The sequence below is a fragment of the Vigna unguiculata genome, chromosome 5 (genome assembly GCF_004118075.2).
Source record: "Vigna unguiculata cultivar IT97K-499-35 chromosome 5, ASM411807v1, whole genome shotgun sequence".
Lineage (NCBI taxonomy): Eukaryota > Viridiplantae > Streptophyta > Magnoliopsida > Fabales > Fabaceae > Vigna > Vigna unguiculata.
In genome coordinates, this window is record NC_040283.1 from 40,765,176 (window position 1) to 40,778,969 (window position 13,794).

Consider the following 13,794-nt stretch of genomic DNA (forward strand, 5'->3'; position numbering starts at 1 on the left):
AAACATAATGTTTAATGCTTGTTTGTAAAGATTGAAACATAATGTTTAATGCTTGTTTGTAAAGATCGAAACATAGTGATTAATACTTAATAAGAGATTTATTAGACTCTTTTAATAGAGATTATTGCACAATAGTTAATGCACAAATTAAAGGCTAATGTAGAGGTTGAGATACAAAGACTAGTGCTTAATACACAATCCAAACCTTGTATTGCCTAACTGATTAGAAAGTGCACCATTTTTAGTGCTTAACCAATAAGTGATTGATGTAAATTGGCTATTGCTAAAAGGATTAAGTGGCACAAACTCTTTATTGCTAAACTATGAAAAAAATCAATACAAATTGTTTATTTCATGTTGATTGGAGTACTATCTTTAATTCTAAACAAAGAAGAGTACAAAAGACAAATTTGAGCACATTGTTTTGTGATAGCCACAAGCTTTTAGACTCCTTATATAGTTTAAGTGTACAACTCTTAGTATTTGTAGGAAGCGTTTAAACTCTTGATGTAATTCAACATAAAACTTTACGTGTAATTTAAGAAGATTCATTCAAGTTTTTTTCTTCTAATGTAGCAATCTTCATCCTTTTTTTGGATGTTTATGATATAGAGCGATACTCAAGACATGATGTCTTAAAAATTCTTAAATTGTAAAGTCGAACTAGACTTGTTCAAGATATGAAGTCGAAGGAAACACACTTTTATACTTCAATGAGAAAATTCTCAAGGCATATGGTCAAAGTGTAAGTCAAAATGAAGATGGTAATCCTCCTATGCAGCTACAATCTAAATAGGTTAAATGGTAATGAGTATGACAGCAAAGAAATCATGAGCTAATTTCATCACTGAAACATGATGATGATGATGATGATGGTAGTAGCAACCGAACCTCTAAAAACAGAGGAAAGAAATCAAGGATATCTTTACAAAACACAGATAATGAAGGTCTGCTTACCATTTAGATTCAACAATCAGTTTTCCCCATCAAGAACTTGAGTGCTTTCACTTGTATACTTTTGATAATCTCCTTTAATAAGATCAAGGGGTTCTGTATCTGGGTTTACATTATGAACATAACTTACCAATCCATCATAGGAAGTGACTGAGATATGCTTTTTCTCTATGCATGACTTAAGAATCTCAAGGGCCAAATCCAAGTCTCCTTTTTCTTTCAGGTATTTAACACAAGCAACTAGAGTGACATGATCTGGTTTCCTTCCTGCTAAATTTGCCGAGACAGCTTTCTTCATTGCCTGAACTGCTTTCTCCATATCATTATCTGCACGATAGCCACACGCCAGTCGGTCCCACGATCTTCCATCTAATGGCTTCCCACCATCCAAAAGCCTTTTGATATAGGCCTCAGCCTTATCAAACTGACCCCATTTACAATAAGCACTGATCATTAAATTTGGAATTCTGGAATCAAAATTTGCATATTGAGATTCCCATTCTTCCAAAATCTTCTCTGCCCCCTCAATGTCATCCAACTTTACTAAAGAGCTCAACATACATATGTAACTTGAGTTGTTGCAGGAATTTTTAAGACTTTTGCAAACATTCCAAAGCCTATAAACCTCATCCTTGTTCCCAATAACAGCATAAATAGTTTGAATAGATTCATAAGCAAGTCTCCTATTCTTGCCTTTGGCTAAATGCTCTGATTTCTTTAACATGGCCGTGACCTTCTCAATATTATGTACTTTCCTATAAGCATTTGCTGCATTACAGTATGTATACCAGTCCACAGTTGCAAAGGGATCAGCTTCCATTTGCATAAGTAACTTCTCCATCCCCTCTATGTCTGTGGCGGCCACATATGCATTTAACTGAAACATATATGTTCGAGCATTACAGAGATCTTTCTCTTTCATTTCTCGCACCAACCTATCCAATTTTTCATACTTACCCATTTGACCATATAGTTTCAGCATCAGATTATAACACTCAGTTATATCCAGAGGAGGAAACTTCTTAATTTTCTTCATGACAGCCTCTGCTTCCTCCAGAGATTTATGCTCCACATAGCATCTTAAAAGTGCAGCATATATCTTAAACCCAATTTTAGCATCAGGGATACTTCTAAAATATCTATCAGCTTGTTCAAGACCATGGACTTTTGAAATTAGGTCGATCTGTATTGCAATGCCTCCTGGAGACAAGTCATAGTTCCTTTCATTACACATCCATTCCATCACCTACCAAAAAACATATTTCAGTCACTCTAATTAAAAAACTATGTAACTAGAACCATGTTTCCTTGATTTTAAAGGGGTCAAATACGATACAGCACAATATATTGAAGAAGAAATAAGCACACGAGTATCCACGCAACTAGGAATAGAATTCAACAGAACTTGGAATAGAATTCTACCTCTCAATTAGCTTCTCTATATCACCAAAAACCAGAAAGACTTAGGTTATGTCTGTGTATCTAATAGTAAGTGAATATGGAATAGAATAAAATCACCATTTCATTGTTTGGAGAAATAAAACTAGATTAAACTAATCATTTGGTCTTTGTAGTTGTTCTCATTTAGGTTTCAGTTCCTATACCCAAAAATGTAAACTTTGTAGCGATTTATCACTAGCAAAACTTAACCTTGTATGCAAGACTAGGATAGGAACTTAAACTTAATAGGACTAAAACAAAAATGACCACAAGTATACGAATCAAGTGAACAATTTAAATACAAGAAGTAAATAATAATTTCATTAAGGGAGTAAAAGTGGGATTGAGTAGAATGCATTTTAACAGGTTCCAATACATTTCATTCAAACAATCAACCAAACAAAACCTCAAAAACAGGTATCTTCTATTCCACTCCACCATTTCCTCAATCCAAACATAAGTTAAACACTCCACTGATCCATGAATATTATGCATTTAAAAGTACATGATTTTTTTTTTTCATGAAAATGTTGATTGTGAAATTACCTGAAGGGCATGTGTGAAGCGACGAAATTGAGAGAGGCGACGAACGATATCATGGAACTGAGAGTAGGTGACTTCTCTGCCTTCTTCGACCCATTGGTTCAGAATAGGAACCACTGGAATCCTAGGGTCCCCAACCTTGAACACACGATTTTCAAGACTCTCCAACACGCTTTTCGTCGAGTGCATGCATATTCCAAGAGACCCAGAAACAGAAATGCTAAAATTTTTCACAAGTTTGCATCTTGACCGTATTAGCATCATGTTTCTTCCCTCTCGTCGATCTTAACTCAACTCTCTTCACGCACTGCTACCTAGCTTTCTCAGTACACTCACAGAGAGAGGGCATAACAGAGATTTCTTTCTTCATTTTTGGGTTTGGCAATCCTTCGAGGAAATGGGTTCTAGGCCCAGTTTCGGGTTGAAAAATGTTTAATTTAAGTTGTTGGGTTCTCCTGAACCCCAACCCTCTCCTGTACCTCCAAAACTTTCTTTATTTTCATTTTTGTTTTGTCCATTATAAAAAATAAAGGAAGAAGGAAAAAAAAACAGTAAAAAATGTTTTAACCGCACTGTACCCCAACGAATTTGCTGCAGCCTGTACCTCAAAAAGAATCTCGTTGACCTAGAAGCAGGGAACATTTAAAATTTACGCTTCCTCTCATTCACTCTTCTTTGCCTCCTCTTCATTCTTCTTTGACGCAGCCGCAGAGCACAGCATGCAGCACCACCAAGAGCTTCGGAGAGGCCCTTCCGCATTTACAGGCTTCTCGTTCACACTTAATCCACCATCCACACATCCAATTAAGTTTTCTTAATTTTTTGTATTGATTTATGTGAATGATGATGGTGATTGATGATCTGAATGGTAATGCTGTTGTACTCATGGTGTAATCTTGATTTTATTTTTTTTCTTATGAAACGGTTTTCCAGATCGTCTCACAGTTTTCAGAAACGGATCTTAACATCCGTTTTATTTTTTTTATGTGTTTTTTCACGAAACGGATGTAACAAATCCGTTTCACAAAATTAGAAACGGATCTTAAGATCCGTTTTAGCTTTTTTTTTTTCATTTTTTCTTGAAATGAAAGTCGAAATCCGTTTCAAAAAAATCTTGAATCATGTTTCGATGTTTTTTTGAACTTTTTATTTTTAATAAGTGTGTGTTTTCTTCTGAGGTGTATTATACACACTATTAACAACAGTTCTAGCTCCGATTGACGTCACCGGATACACCCTGGTCGGCTGTGAGAAGCGCAACCATGGTGGACCTGGAAGAAGGTAGAAACTCGTGTCGGTGACAATCGCAGCTCCGGTCTTTGCGAGGTGAGGTTGCAGTGCCCTGTTTTCACGGTTTGAAAATCTAAAAGAAGGAAGAGGTGCGGCAAAAACGCTGACTGTGTTTTCCGGTGGTGACTGGTGTCGCCGCTGATGACTCTAGCGAACTGGGGTAGGCACGATGGCTGACCTTGGATGTTAGTGTTGGGATTTCGTGAGGCCAAACGAGATGGAGCATTTATGTCATTTTTAGATGTAAGGATTTATCTGAATTAAAGATTGTTTTTTCATAAGTTTTCGTAGTAAAACTCACTCCAACGAAGACAGTATTAACTTCATGTTGTCATAATAAACATTATAGTATTAGTAATAGTCATTCATATATTATCATAACAAAACTAAAATAGTACAGAGCAATTAAATTTAGTATTTTTTTTAAAACTGAAATGAAAATCAATTCGTATATATCTAGGAATTTTCATAATTAAAAAAAAAAATCCATTTCAATAATTTAAAAACAAAAGTAAAAAGAGAGAGAAGTAGGTAATCAATGGCAAAATTGATTGAGATGTGATTAGTTAATAGTTTATACAAATAGCATTCTCCCCCTCTCTCTCACGATAGATTAAATCTGGGGTCTCTCTCTATTTTCTCCCTTTCTCTCTCTTATAGCAATATAAATTGTTGTACAAATATTATACAAGTAACATCTCTCTTGTGTTAATCTGTCTCTGGATAAACACAGATCCCTGCTACCTAATTTATGTTTCATTCTTGCTTTATATTTGTAACAACAAATTAGCTGAAGAAATATAGCAGTGATTATTTGCATAATCATCATCTATGAATGTAGTAACTGTTAGCACATGGATTTAAGGTGCTCTCTGAAAACCTTCAACATTGCTTGGAAAGAAACAATGCCCATCAAGGTTCCATCTACCTCTACAACCCACACGTAACTCACACGATGAACCAGAGCTTGAATCATCACCGCCACCAGAGAGCTCCACCGGTAGCACACCATTGCCTCAAACCTTCTCCCCACCCTCCCAGAGTACCCTCCAAGCTTCCAATTCTTCCCGGAGCAAGAATCTTCGTCGGAGGAACAACTAGAAGAAAAAAAAGACCATGAACAAAGACCCGTTTCGTCAAGGAGCAGCTCCGAGAGATTCCTCTCCTCCACCCTCACCTTCACCAACTGCACCAAGTCCTCCGGCGAGCGAGCTCCGTTCAACGATATTTTTACCAAACGGATGTTGAAATCCGTTTCAGAGAAGTGTGAAACGGGTTTCGAAATCCATTTCATTAATAAAACGGATAATGAAACGGATTTCGAAACCCATTTCACACTTCTGTGAAATGGATTTCAACATCAGTTTGATAAAAAAGCTATATAAACAGAAACGGATGTTGAAATCCGTTTCACACTTCTCTAAAACGGATTTCAACATCCGTTTCAGTGAAAAACCCAGAAAATGACCAGTTCACACAGAACAAAACCAGGGACCACTACCACTGCAAAAGCACACATTCAAATGAAAATGAAAGAGAGAAAACAGGAACCACTGCTCTGTCAATAATAATGAGAACGGGAGAAGAAAGAAAACGGAGGAAGAAGAAAAAGAAAGAAGGAATGAGAAATACATGAATTGGGGGTGCAGCACCGTAAATATCAGCCAGCCGTAAATTCGGTTTAATTATCTCAAACCACCGAGATAGATAAAAAATTAATTAGGGTCAATTATGTCATTTTTGGGAGTACTAAAGAATCTTTGGGGGTGCATGGAGAAGCCCCCTTAAGTTTTTTCTTTATTTGAAGGCTAAGTACTGTTTTTTTTTTTTTTAGTTTTTAGTTTTATAAAGTTGATATATTATAATTACTCTAAATAAATTTTTATATGGTAATATTTTTCTTATTCATACTTCATAATATATTTATTAGAATTTGAGTGACTCTAACGAATACTTAATGAAGTGAATCTTCTAAATTTTGTAGATCAAATTGTGGATTTGGTTAAGAAAATGAAAAATATAAAAATTATGAGTAAGTAATGAAAAAATAAAAATAAAAACCTAAATAGGTAATAATGAATAAGAGTTGAACTCTTATTTTTTTATAATAAATAACTTATTATATAGATTTAACGAGTCTAATATAAAAATAAGAGCAACCACAAAAGTAATTATTTAATGCAAAAGTTATGATTGACACTATTAAATACAAATAAAAATAGTAGTTGAATTATAAGACTTTATTTTTATATAACTAATCTCTGATCTTTTAATAAAACTTATAAGAATTTCGAATTATGTTTGAATATTTTGTACTAGTCGCTACACGTACTAAATACATATAAATTATTTTTCACTTGTACTTTCATAATAAATGTGTTGAGTAAAAAATAAAATAAAAGGATATGAGTAATAAAGACATGATGTGTCGATACTTTAACTTGGATTACGTATCCGATATTTTAGAATACTTAATTGATACTTATCGATAAAATATTTAATTTATAAAGATGTAATATACTACAAGTATTTAGTAACAAAAAATAATTAGTCACTATATAGTGACCAATTTAGATACTAATTTAAAAACTTAAAATTATTAGCAACTAAAATAATTTTAAAAAATTATAATTGGTATATAAATTGATAATTAAAATAGTTTCTATTATGAATTGATTTATAAATTGACCAGTAACATTACCTACCAAGATTTTGACGATCAAAATAAGTGGTTTCTAAATTATTTACTAACATTAGCAACAAGTTCTGAGTACCAAAATAATTAGTTTCTAAATTGGTCTTCAATTAAAAAATCGGTCTCTAACATATTTTTGGTTACTAAATTGGTTATTATTTAAGAATTTTCCTATAATAATAATTTTATGATAACAATAATTTATATTTTTTATGTTAACAATTTTAACACATATAGTTTTATTTCACACAATAACGATCATATATTTATTATTGTTTAAAAAATCACTTTTTACTCTTCAATATTATATCATGTATTGTATCCTATTATTTTGAAAATAAATGTATTAATGTATTGGATACGTGTTGTATCTGATACACGTGTATCATAGATGAAAACATGTTAATGTTATCTTAAATTAAAAAAAAAAAAAAAGGACTGATCATAGGTTTTATTTGTCTTTTTCAACAAAGTTTTCTCGAGAGCCAGAAGAACAAGCTCCTGCTAGTTTGCTTAAGAAACTCTGTGATGGACCTTGTTGGTATCATGCTCGATAATGGCACTCATTTGTTCACGGTATCATGAACTTGTTGCTGATATATATTTCAAATTATCACAGTAATTTGTAAACAAAATCATAATTTATAGAGAAAAAGAAAGAAAAGAAATATATAGTATATTAAATGATGTGATACATGGAGAGAGATAAACACAGAACTGTATAAGTTACTGTATACATATCACAACTCAAAGAAACAAAGAGTGCAGACAAAGTTTATACATTATATGAGTATTAAGGAATGAATAGAAAATCAAATGTGAACAATTTAAAGAATAATTTGTTGATAGCATGATATGTTTTTCACAAGATTATGGATGTAAATGGCAGACAAATGGAGAGTGGCATGGATCAGTTTATGTCAGGACTTGGTGCAGAAGGTGGCACAAGACCTTTTGGAAGCAACCCTGCAAGGGTTCCAAGTGTTTTCATGTCTCCTCCAATATCTACTCACCTTCTGGATCTTCCAATATCATTCAAAGGATAATCTCCCCTTCCTTCTGCCAATGAAGTTTCCATGATCCAAGCAACTATAAACACAAACGTTACCAAACATAGCAACATTTTGATCTGGTGCATGTAATAACGTGTCATTCTTTGGTGTAACTGTGGCTATGATTTTTTGGCAAGTTCCGAAAATTACTTATATACACGTATATGTATGTATATGTATATGGGAAGTATGGAACAAAGTCCCATGAAGTAAACTGTGCCCGCCGGCTTTGTGAACTGAGATTGAGTGCAGCTAATGTTTTCTTGTACTTGCCGGCATGTAAAGTTGCAGCTGTGGAATGTTTAATAGTCAAGATTGTTGCATTAATTATCAATGTACACCCGGTTCGCCATTTGTATGATTGGAGTATACCATGATAGATTTTGTAATTTTATTTCACTTTGTTTTTGCATTGGAGAGGCTCTTAAAAACCCAAGCTATGAATGAAGAATAGAGAGGCATTATACAAAAATGCAACTTGGACTCTGATCCTTTACCATAAGGAAAAAAAAAAACTAGTGAGTAGTATTAGGGTACTGTTATCTCTTACAATCAACATTGATTGGCCATTACAACAATTAAATGTTAATAATATCTTGCTCCATGGACATCTTAAGAAACAAGTATATACGTACTACGCTATTGTGTCAACTGAAAGTAAAAGTACTCAGTAATCATCCCCTTAGAAACTCTACTGATAAACAAAGTAAAGCAAAAAACACAACGAGGAGAATCTTCAAGTAGGAAAAAACTCCTATCATAATAGGCGTTGGGAAGTAAAACATGGAGGAGAAAATGGAGTTTTTATCGTGACATGAACAAGTACAAAACGAAGAAAACTTAAGTTTATGATAGATTGATCTTCAATGCAACGCAGAAAAAAGATTGACAGAATGAGGTTGCTTTTCAAAATTATGGAGTACTTGTATCAAGAAGTTTCAAGAACAAACTTTTTAACTACCAAAGCAAGCTAAAAAACAATAAATAACACAACTAATAACACGTGCCAAGATATTATAAAGGGTTTAATGAGTCTTTTTGCGGACCTATAGAATTTATAAATAGATAAATAGATAGTAATCCTCTTTTCAATTTCTGTTTTGAAATATTGAAATCATATATACCACTATAGTTCAACATCTATAACAATTTTCTTAGCACAACCTTTTGACATTATATATTCATGAGACATGTAAATAACTAGTACAAATAAATCGGGTCAACTACAATAATCCTTTAATCGAAATAGAACACTTACAAAAAAATCGCTTAAAACCAGCCAACACTCCATTTACTCACTTTTCCATTCCAATCTCTATTTTTCAAGTAACATACACCCCAAAGACAGATGAAAATAACGTTTAATAAAATTAACTTGTAGTACAAAATATGCATAGCTGCCTTCTGAAATACAAATTCTATCTTTAATGTTCAAACCGAAAGATTTAACTTTGGCCTCTCGTTCCCGACACATAATGTTGGAACAGGTAACAAGGAAGTAACCGCATATACCGAATAGTTACAAGTCATCCTTGGAATTACAAGATTCAGCGTAAAGCCTTAGTAAATTAATGATAATGTATTGTAATAAAGCAGGATTTCTATTGGTACATAGTTGCTTGCAATCAGTGTTCACCGATATTAGTCACAAAAGAACACAGAAATAAAAGGTGAGCTAACAAGGGTGGCACGGTGGCACTCTACCACGAGGTGAGCTTGCAATCCCTTTACACATGTACATTGCCAACAATGTACACTTACACAAACTCATTAGCAACAGGTATACACAATGTTTAATCTGGTCACTATCTACGAGGTTATATAACCAAGTCTATCAACGAACATTTACCTAAAAAGTTACACACAATTCTTGAAAATATAATCAGATGTAAACGAAACATTTGCTCGGTTATGTCCCACTCTAAACATCAGCACGATAAAAATGCAGCATATTTATGGGTTCCACTTTTTCCTGAAACCAAAGCGTTCACAATAAATTTACTACAGATGATACACAATTGAACATATAATATTTAATTAAAATAAATGCAGAAATATTAAAGACCTCGAATATCTCTTCTGATTGTGAAGGGAAGTGAAACCCAGTTGAGCAATTCTGCAAAACTTCGGGGCTCTTGATCCATTCTCTGCGTGCATCACATGCTTTTATTTTGAATTTGAACATCTGCAAGAAGATTAAGCAATATCCGATAAATTCCAAGTAAATTTGTTTTCTGAACACATGACAAGTATTTTACCAAGAACAGAAACAATGGTGCTAAAAACAAGATAGAATTTAAGTATTTGGTAAGCTGGAGAATTAAGCAAGAATTATCATATAATAAACAAACCTGAGACAAAGAAAATTCTGGCTGTTCAACCCCATCTCCATCAATGACCATACCAGTACCTTGGCACTCTGGGCAGAATACAGTTCTTATATGCTTTTCTATATCTTTTTCTTTTCCAATTTTCTCACCATCTGACGCAATCTTTCTCTTCACTATTCGTCTAACATTTGGACGAACTAAATGATTTGTGATTATTTCAAATTCACACAAGATTATCCAGTGTATAAGGCAGGATGTATGGAACACGTGAAATGCCTGCAGATATATGCCAATGTAAATTGTCTAATTTAGTAAATGAAATATGCATATAATGAAGTTTAAATATCTCAAGCTCATTATTATCAAACAAACCAATATAGCAAAACTATATAAAATCAGAACACTAATAAAATGTCTTTACCCCAGTTTTATTCCGACTACTGCACGCTACCCTTCTAGTCTTCAAATTCAAAAGTGCAGCTACATCTTTACCGGGAAGCATTTTTTGTTGACAGATGTTGCATACTTTCTCTGCTGCCAGTCGCTGCTTCCGTCTCAATTCTTTCCTAACAGCCTTGCTTGAAATGAACCTTGTACAAAGATGATGATTGTTGAATTGATCTAGCGTTAATCGAGTAGTGGAATTGTTTGAATCAGAAGACTCTTCCGCAGACGAATCATACTGATTGCTTAAAGAATCACTAATATCATCAGAGTCAGACAATGATGTCTTTCCCTTTCGGCCACCAGAAGCAGACGGAAGTAATGACTTGACATCATCAAGCAAACCAGACCGACCAAGATCATAATTGTAAGCAAAATTTACAATTGCAAAATCATGCTCTAGAACCTCAACACCATCTTGTTGATTATTACTTTTTTTTCCTAACCATTCACACCATATTCTTTTAATTCCACTCAACGCGCTGCACTTCTCAAGAAATCTTGCAGCAATCTTCCCCAAGCCCACTTCGCTGACTTTTACATCAAATATTTCATCTCCAATCAGCAAATGAGGAATCACTAGTCCACACTCATCATCTTGCACGCCATCAGTCGAACATGGTTCAGCACTTGGCTGAACCCCTTCCCCAAACTTAACAATTGCAAGACTATTGTCGTTGTTATTAAATTTCAACAACCTGTTTCGGTAACTATCTGCAACTTCCAAGTCTCTATCACTTTCAATAGAAGTATCAAAGAAAACAAGACCATCGTTAAAAGGCCATGGTTTCGGTCCTAGCAGGGTAACCTTAGCAGCAGACAATCTCTCCTTATGAAGATTACCTTTCAAGTGATCAAACAGAACATCGTCACTATAACACGGTGCAAGACACAGAGTGCAGAAATAAATGAATTTTTTCCCATTCTCACGCAACTCAACATACGGATGCCCTTGAGATCTAACAATTTTCAGTATCTTTCTCGCAGCCAGTTCCTTCGGATTGGAAACATCAGACTTCGGAGGCCCCAATTCCAACTTCCCAGCCATTAAAATTTTCCCAAACAAACAGTAAACGTAAAATTCAACACCAGATAATCTCCAATAGCCAATTAACACACAAAGACAACAGGAACCTCTCCAAAATCATAAAACCACGAAACTCCTAACCATATCCCAGATCTCAAGGTCTCGGAGACACCACAGACTCCGTGCCAAACCCTAAAATAGCATAACGGAGAATTATCCGATACTAACTGACGGAAAATTCTCCCATATCCAAAGTTCGCACAGAGATAATGAACCACTCTAAGTAACTAAGAACAAATGATTTCACGAATGGAAAACAAAGCATGAGTCAACGATATCCTAGTGTTGGAATTCCAAGTTCAAACAGCGAAAAACGAAAAGCGATTGACAAATTTGGAGAGCGGTAAAAGGGACCTTAACACGACGCCCTTAAAGGAGATATTCGAGGCGCAATCGGTATAGAACTGTTCGGTAATCTTGGAGATCGTCTGCGTCGGAGGAAAGCATCGAGAACCACGGAGAGAATCTCGTACGAGCACGAATCCTCCATTGACATCTCCATGTATAGCAGAACACGAAGAATTGGAAGGTGCTTGGAGAGAAAGAGATAGAGAAAGTGAGGGAAAAAGGAGAGGGAAGAAGAAGGAAGATGAAAAGCCTTATACAAACTCAGACACGAAACCAATATTAACAGAAATTTGAGAGTCCCTTCAATTTTCACAGAAAGTGAATGATTTTAATGAATGATTTTTAATTAATTAACTCATTATTGCTACAACGTTCTCTATTTTGGACGGGGTGGTAGCGTAGCGAAAGGGAAGTGTTATGGGTAGATTCGAATTTTGAACAGATATTCTTTTTTTTTCTTCAATTATTAATTTAATTATTTTAATAATGATTTGGTTCAATATTGTTATCAAACATTAATAATATGCTTTACGAAAAAAAAAATCATCAATAAAAGGTTGATGCTAACTAGAGAACGACAATGGAAAAAAATTGGCAACTCATCAAAATGAAATGAATCATCTGAATATACAAATTTCAGGGCCCTACTTCTCTGTTCTCTTAAAAATACGAATTCCTAATTATGCATTTCGTAATTCCAAAAAGGGAAATAAAGAAATTTGCTTGATAACTGATAAATCATTTCTGGAAAAAAATGTGAGGTCAGCATTGGGAATGAGAAGAAGCACTGATAACAGTCTTAACAACAATTTTGTATCCATTTGAATTGTGTTATGGTTCATCGAAGAGAAGAGAAAACAAATAAAAGAGAAACTAAAGATGTTGTATCAGTGAGAAATGTGACTTAAAGTATGATTGTGAAAATGAATATACAAATAGTATACAAATATATGAAATTAAAATCAATTCAAACATATGAATTAATAATTCACTTAAATTACTGGGAAAAAAATTATACTTTTTTAATTATTATAAAAATGAAAAATTAAAACACAATGTTACTGCCCAGGATCGAACTGGGGACCTTTAGTGTGTAAAACTAACGTGATGACCACTACACCACAGCAACTTCACATCTCGTAACATTTAATTTCTTTACTTTGATTTATTTTAATTCTTATTTTTATTTGAGTTTAATTCAATTTTGAAACCATTTAAAATTAACATCTTGTAATTCCACAATTATTATAAAATGAAAACGATAAAACAAATGATACTGACCAGGATTGAACGGAGAACCTTTAATGTACAAGATTAAAGTGTTAACCACTACACCACAGCAACTTATAAGTTAAGTGTTACTAAAACATTTAATTTTAGTGAACTAAAATTTGTAGAAAGTAAACTGATTTTTGAGAGAGCCAAAAAGTTTAATATTTGTTGCTGCCCAGGATCGAACTGGGGACCTTTAGTGTGTAAGACTAACGTGATAACCACTACACCACAGCAACTCTATATAATTTTGTTAACTAGAAATTCTAGGATTTAAAACTAAAGGTAGACCTTGCCCAAATCTTCTAAAACGCATACTAAAAGTTATAACATCACCAA

The 13,794-nt window shown here is 33.9% G+C and overlaps 2 protein-coding genes and 2 non-coding genes across 4 annotated transcripts; all 4 read right to left on the reverse strand.

The window, feature by feature from the left end:
• Nucleotides 1–681: 681 nt before the first annotated feature.
• Nucleotides 682–3,406, reverse strand: LOC114185514 (pentatricopeptide repeat-containing protein At2g20710, mitochondrial). Its single transcript, XM_028073273.1, has 2 exons — nucleotides 2,941–3,406; nucleotides 682–2,200 (listed from the first exon to the last, which is right to left on the reverse strand). Exons 1-2 carry the CDS (start codon nucleotides 3,199–3,201, stop codon nucleotides 974–976), a joined length of 1,488 nt encoding a protein of 495 aa, XP_027929074.1. The 5' UTR covers nucleotides 3,202–3,406; the 3' UTR covers nucleotides 682–973.
• A 5,973-nt stretch (nucleotides 3,407–9,379) lies between these two features.
• LOC114185193 lies at nucleotides 9,380–12,503 on the reverse strand. Its single transcript, XM_028072772.1, has 4 exons — nucleotides 10,726–12,503; nucleotides 10,326–10,580; nucleotides 10,040–10,159; nucleotides 9,380–9,946 (listed from the first exon to the last, which is right to left on the reverse strand). Exons 1-4 carry the CDS (start codon nucleotides 11,794–11,796, stop codon nucleotides 9,896–9,898), a joined length of 1,497 nt encoding a protein of 498 aa, XP_027928573.1. The 5' UTR covers nucleotides 11,797–12,503; the 3' UTR covers nucleotides 9,380–9,895.
• A 736-nt stretch (nucleotides 12,504–13,239) lies between these two features.
• On the reverse strand, nucleotides 13,240–13,312 carry TRNAV-UAC. The gene has a single exon. It is a non-coding gene; the product is annotated as a tRNA-Val (tRNA).
• Nucleotides 13,313–13,621: 309 nt separating this feature from the next.
• TRNAV-UAC lies at nucleotides 13,622–13,694 on the reverse strand. Its single transcript has one exon. It is a non-coding gene; the product is annotated as a tRNA-Val (tRNA).
• Nucleotides 13,695–13,794: the final 100 nt, after the last annotated feature.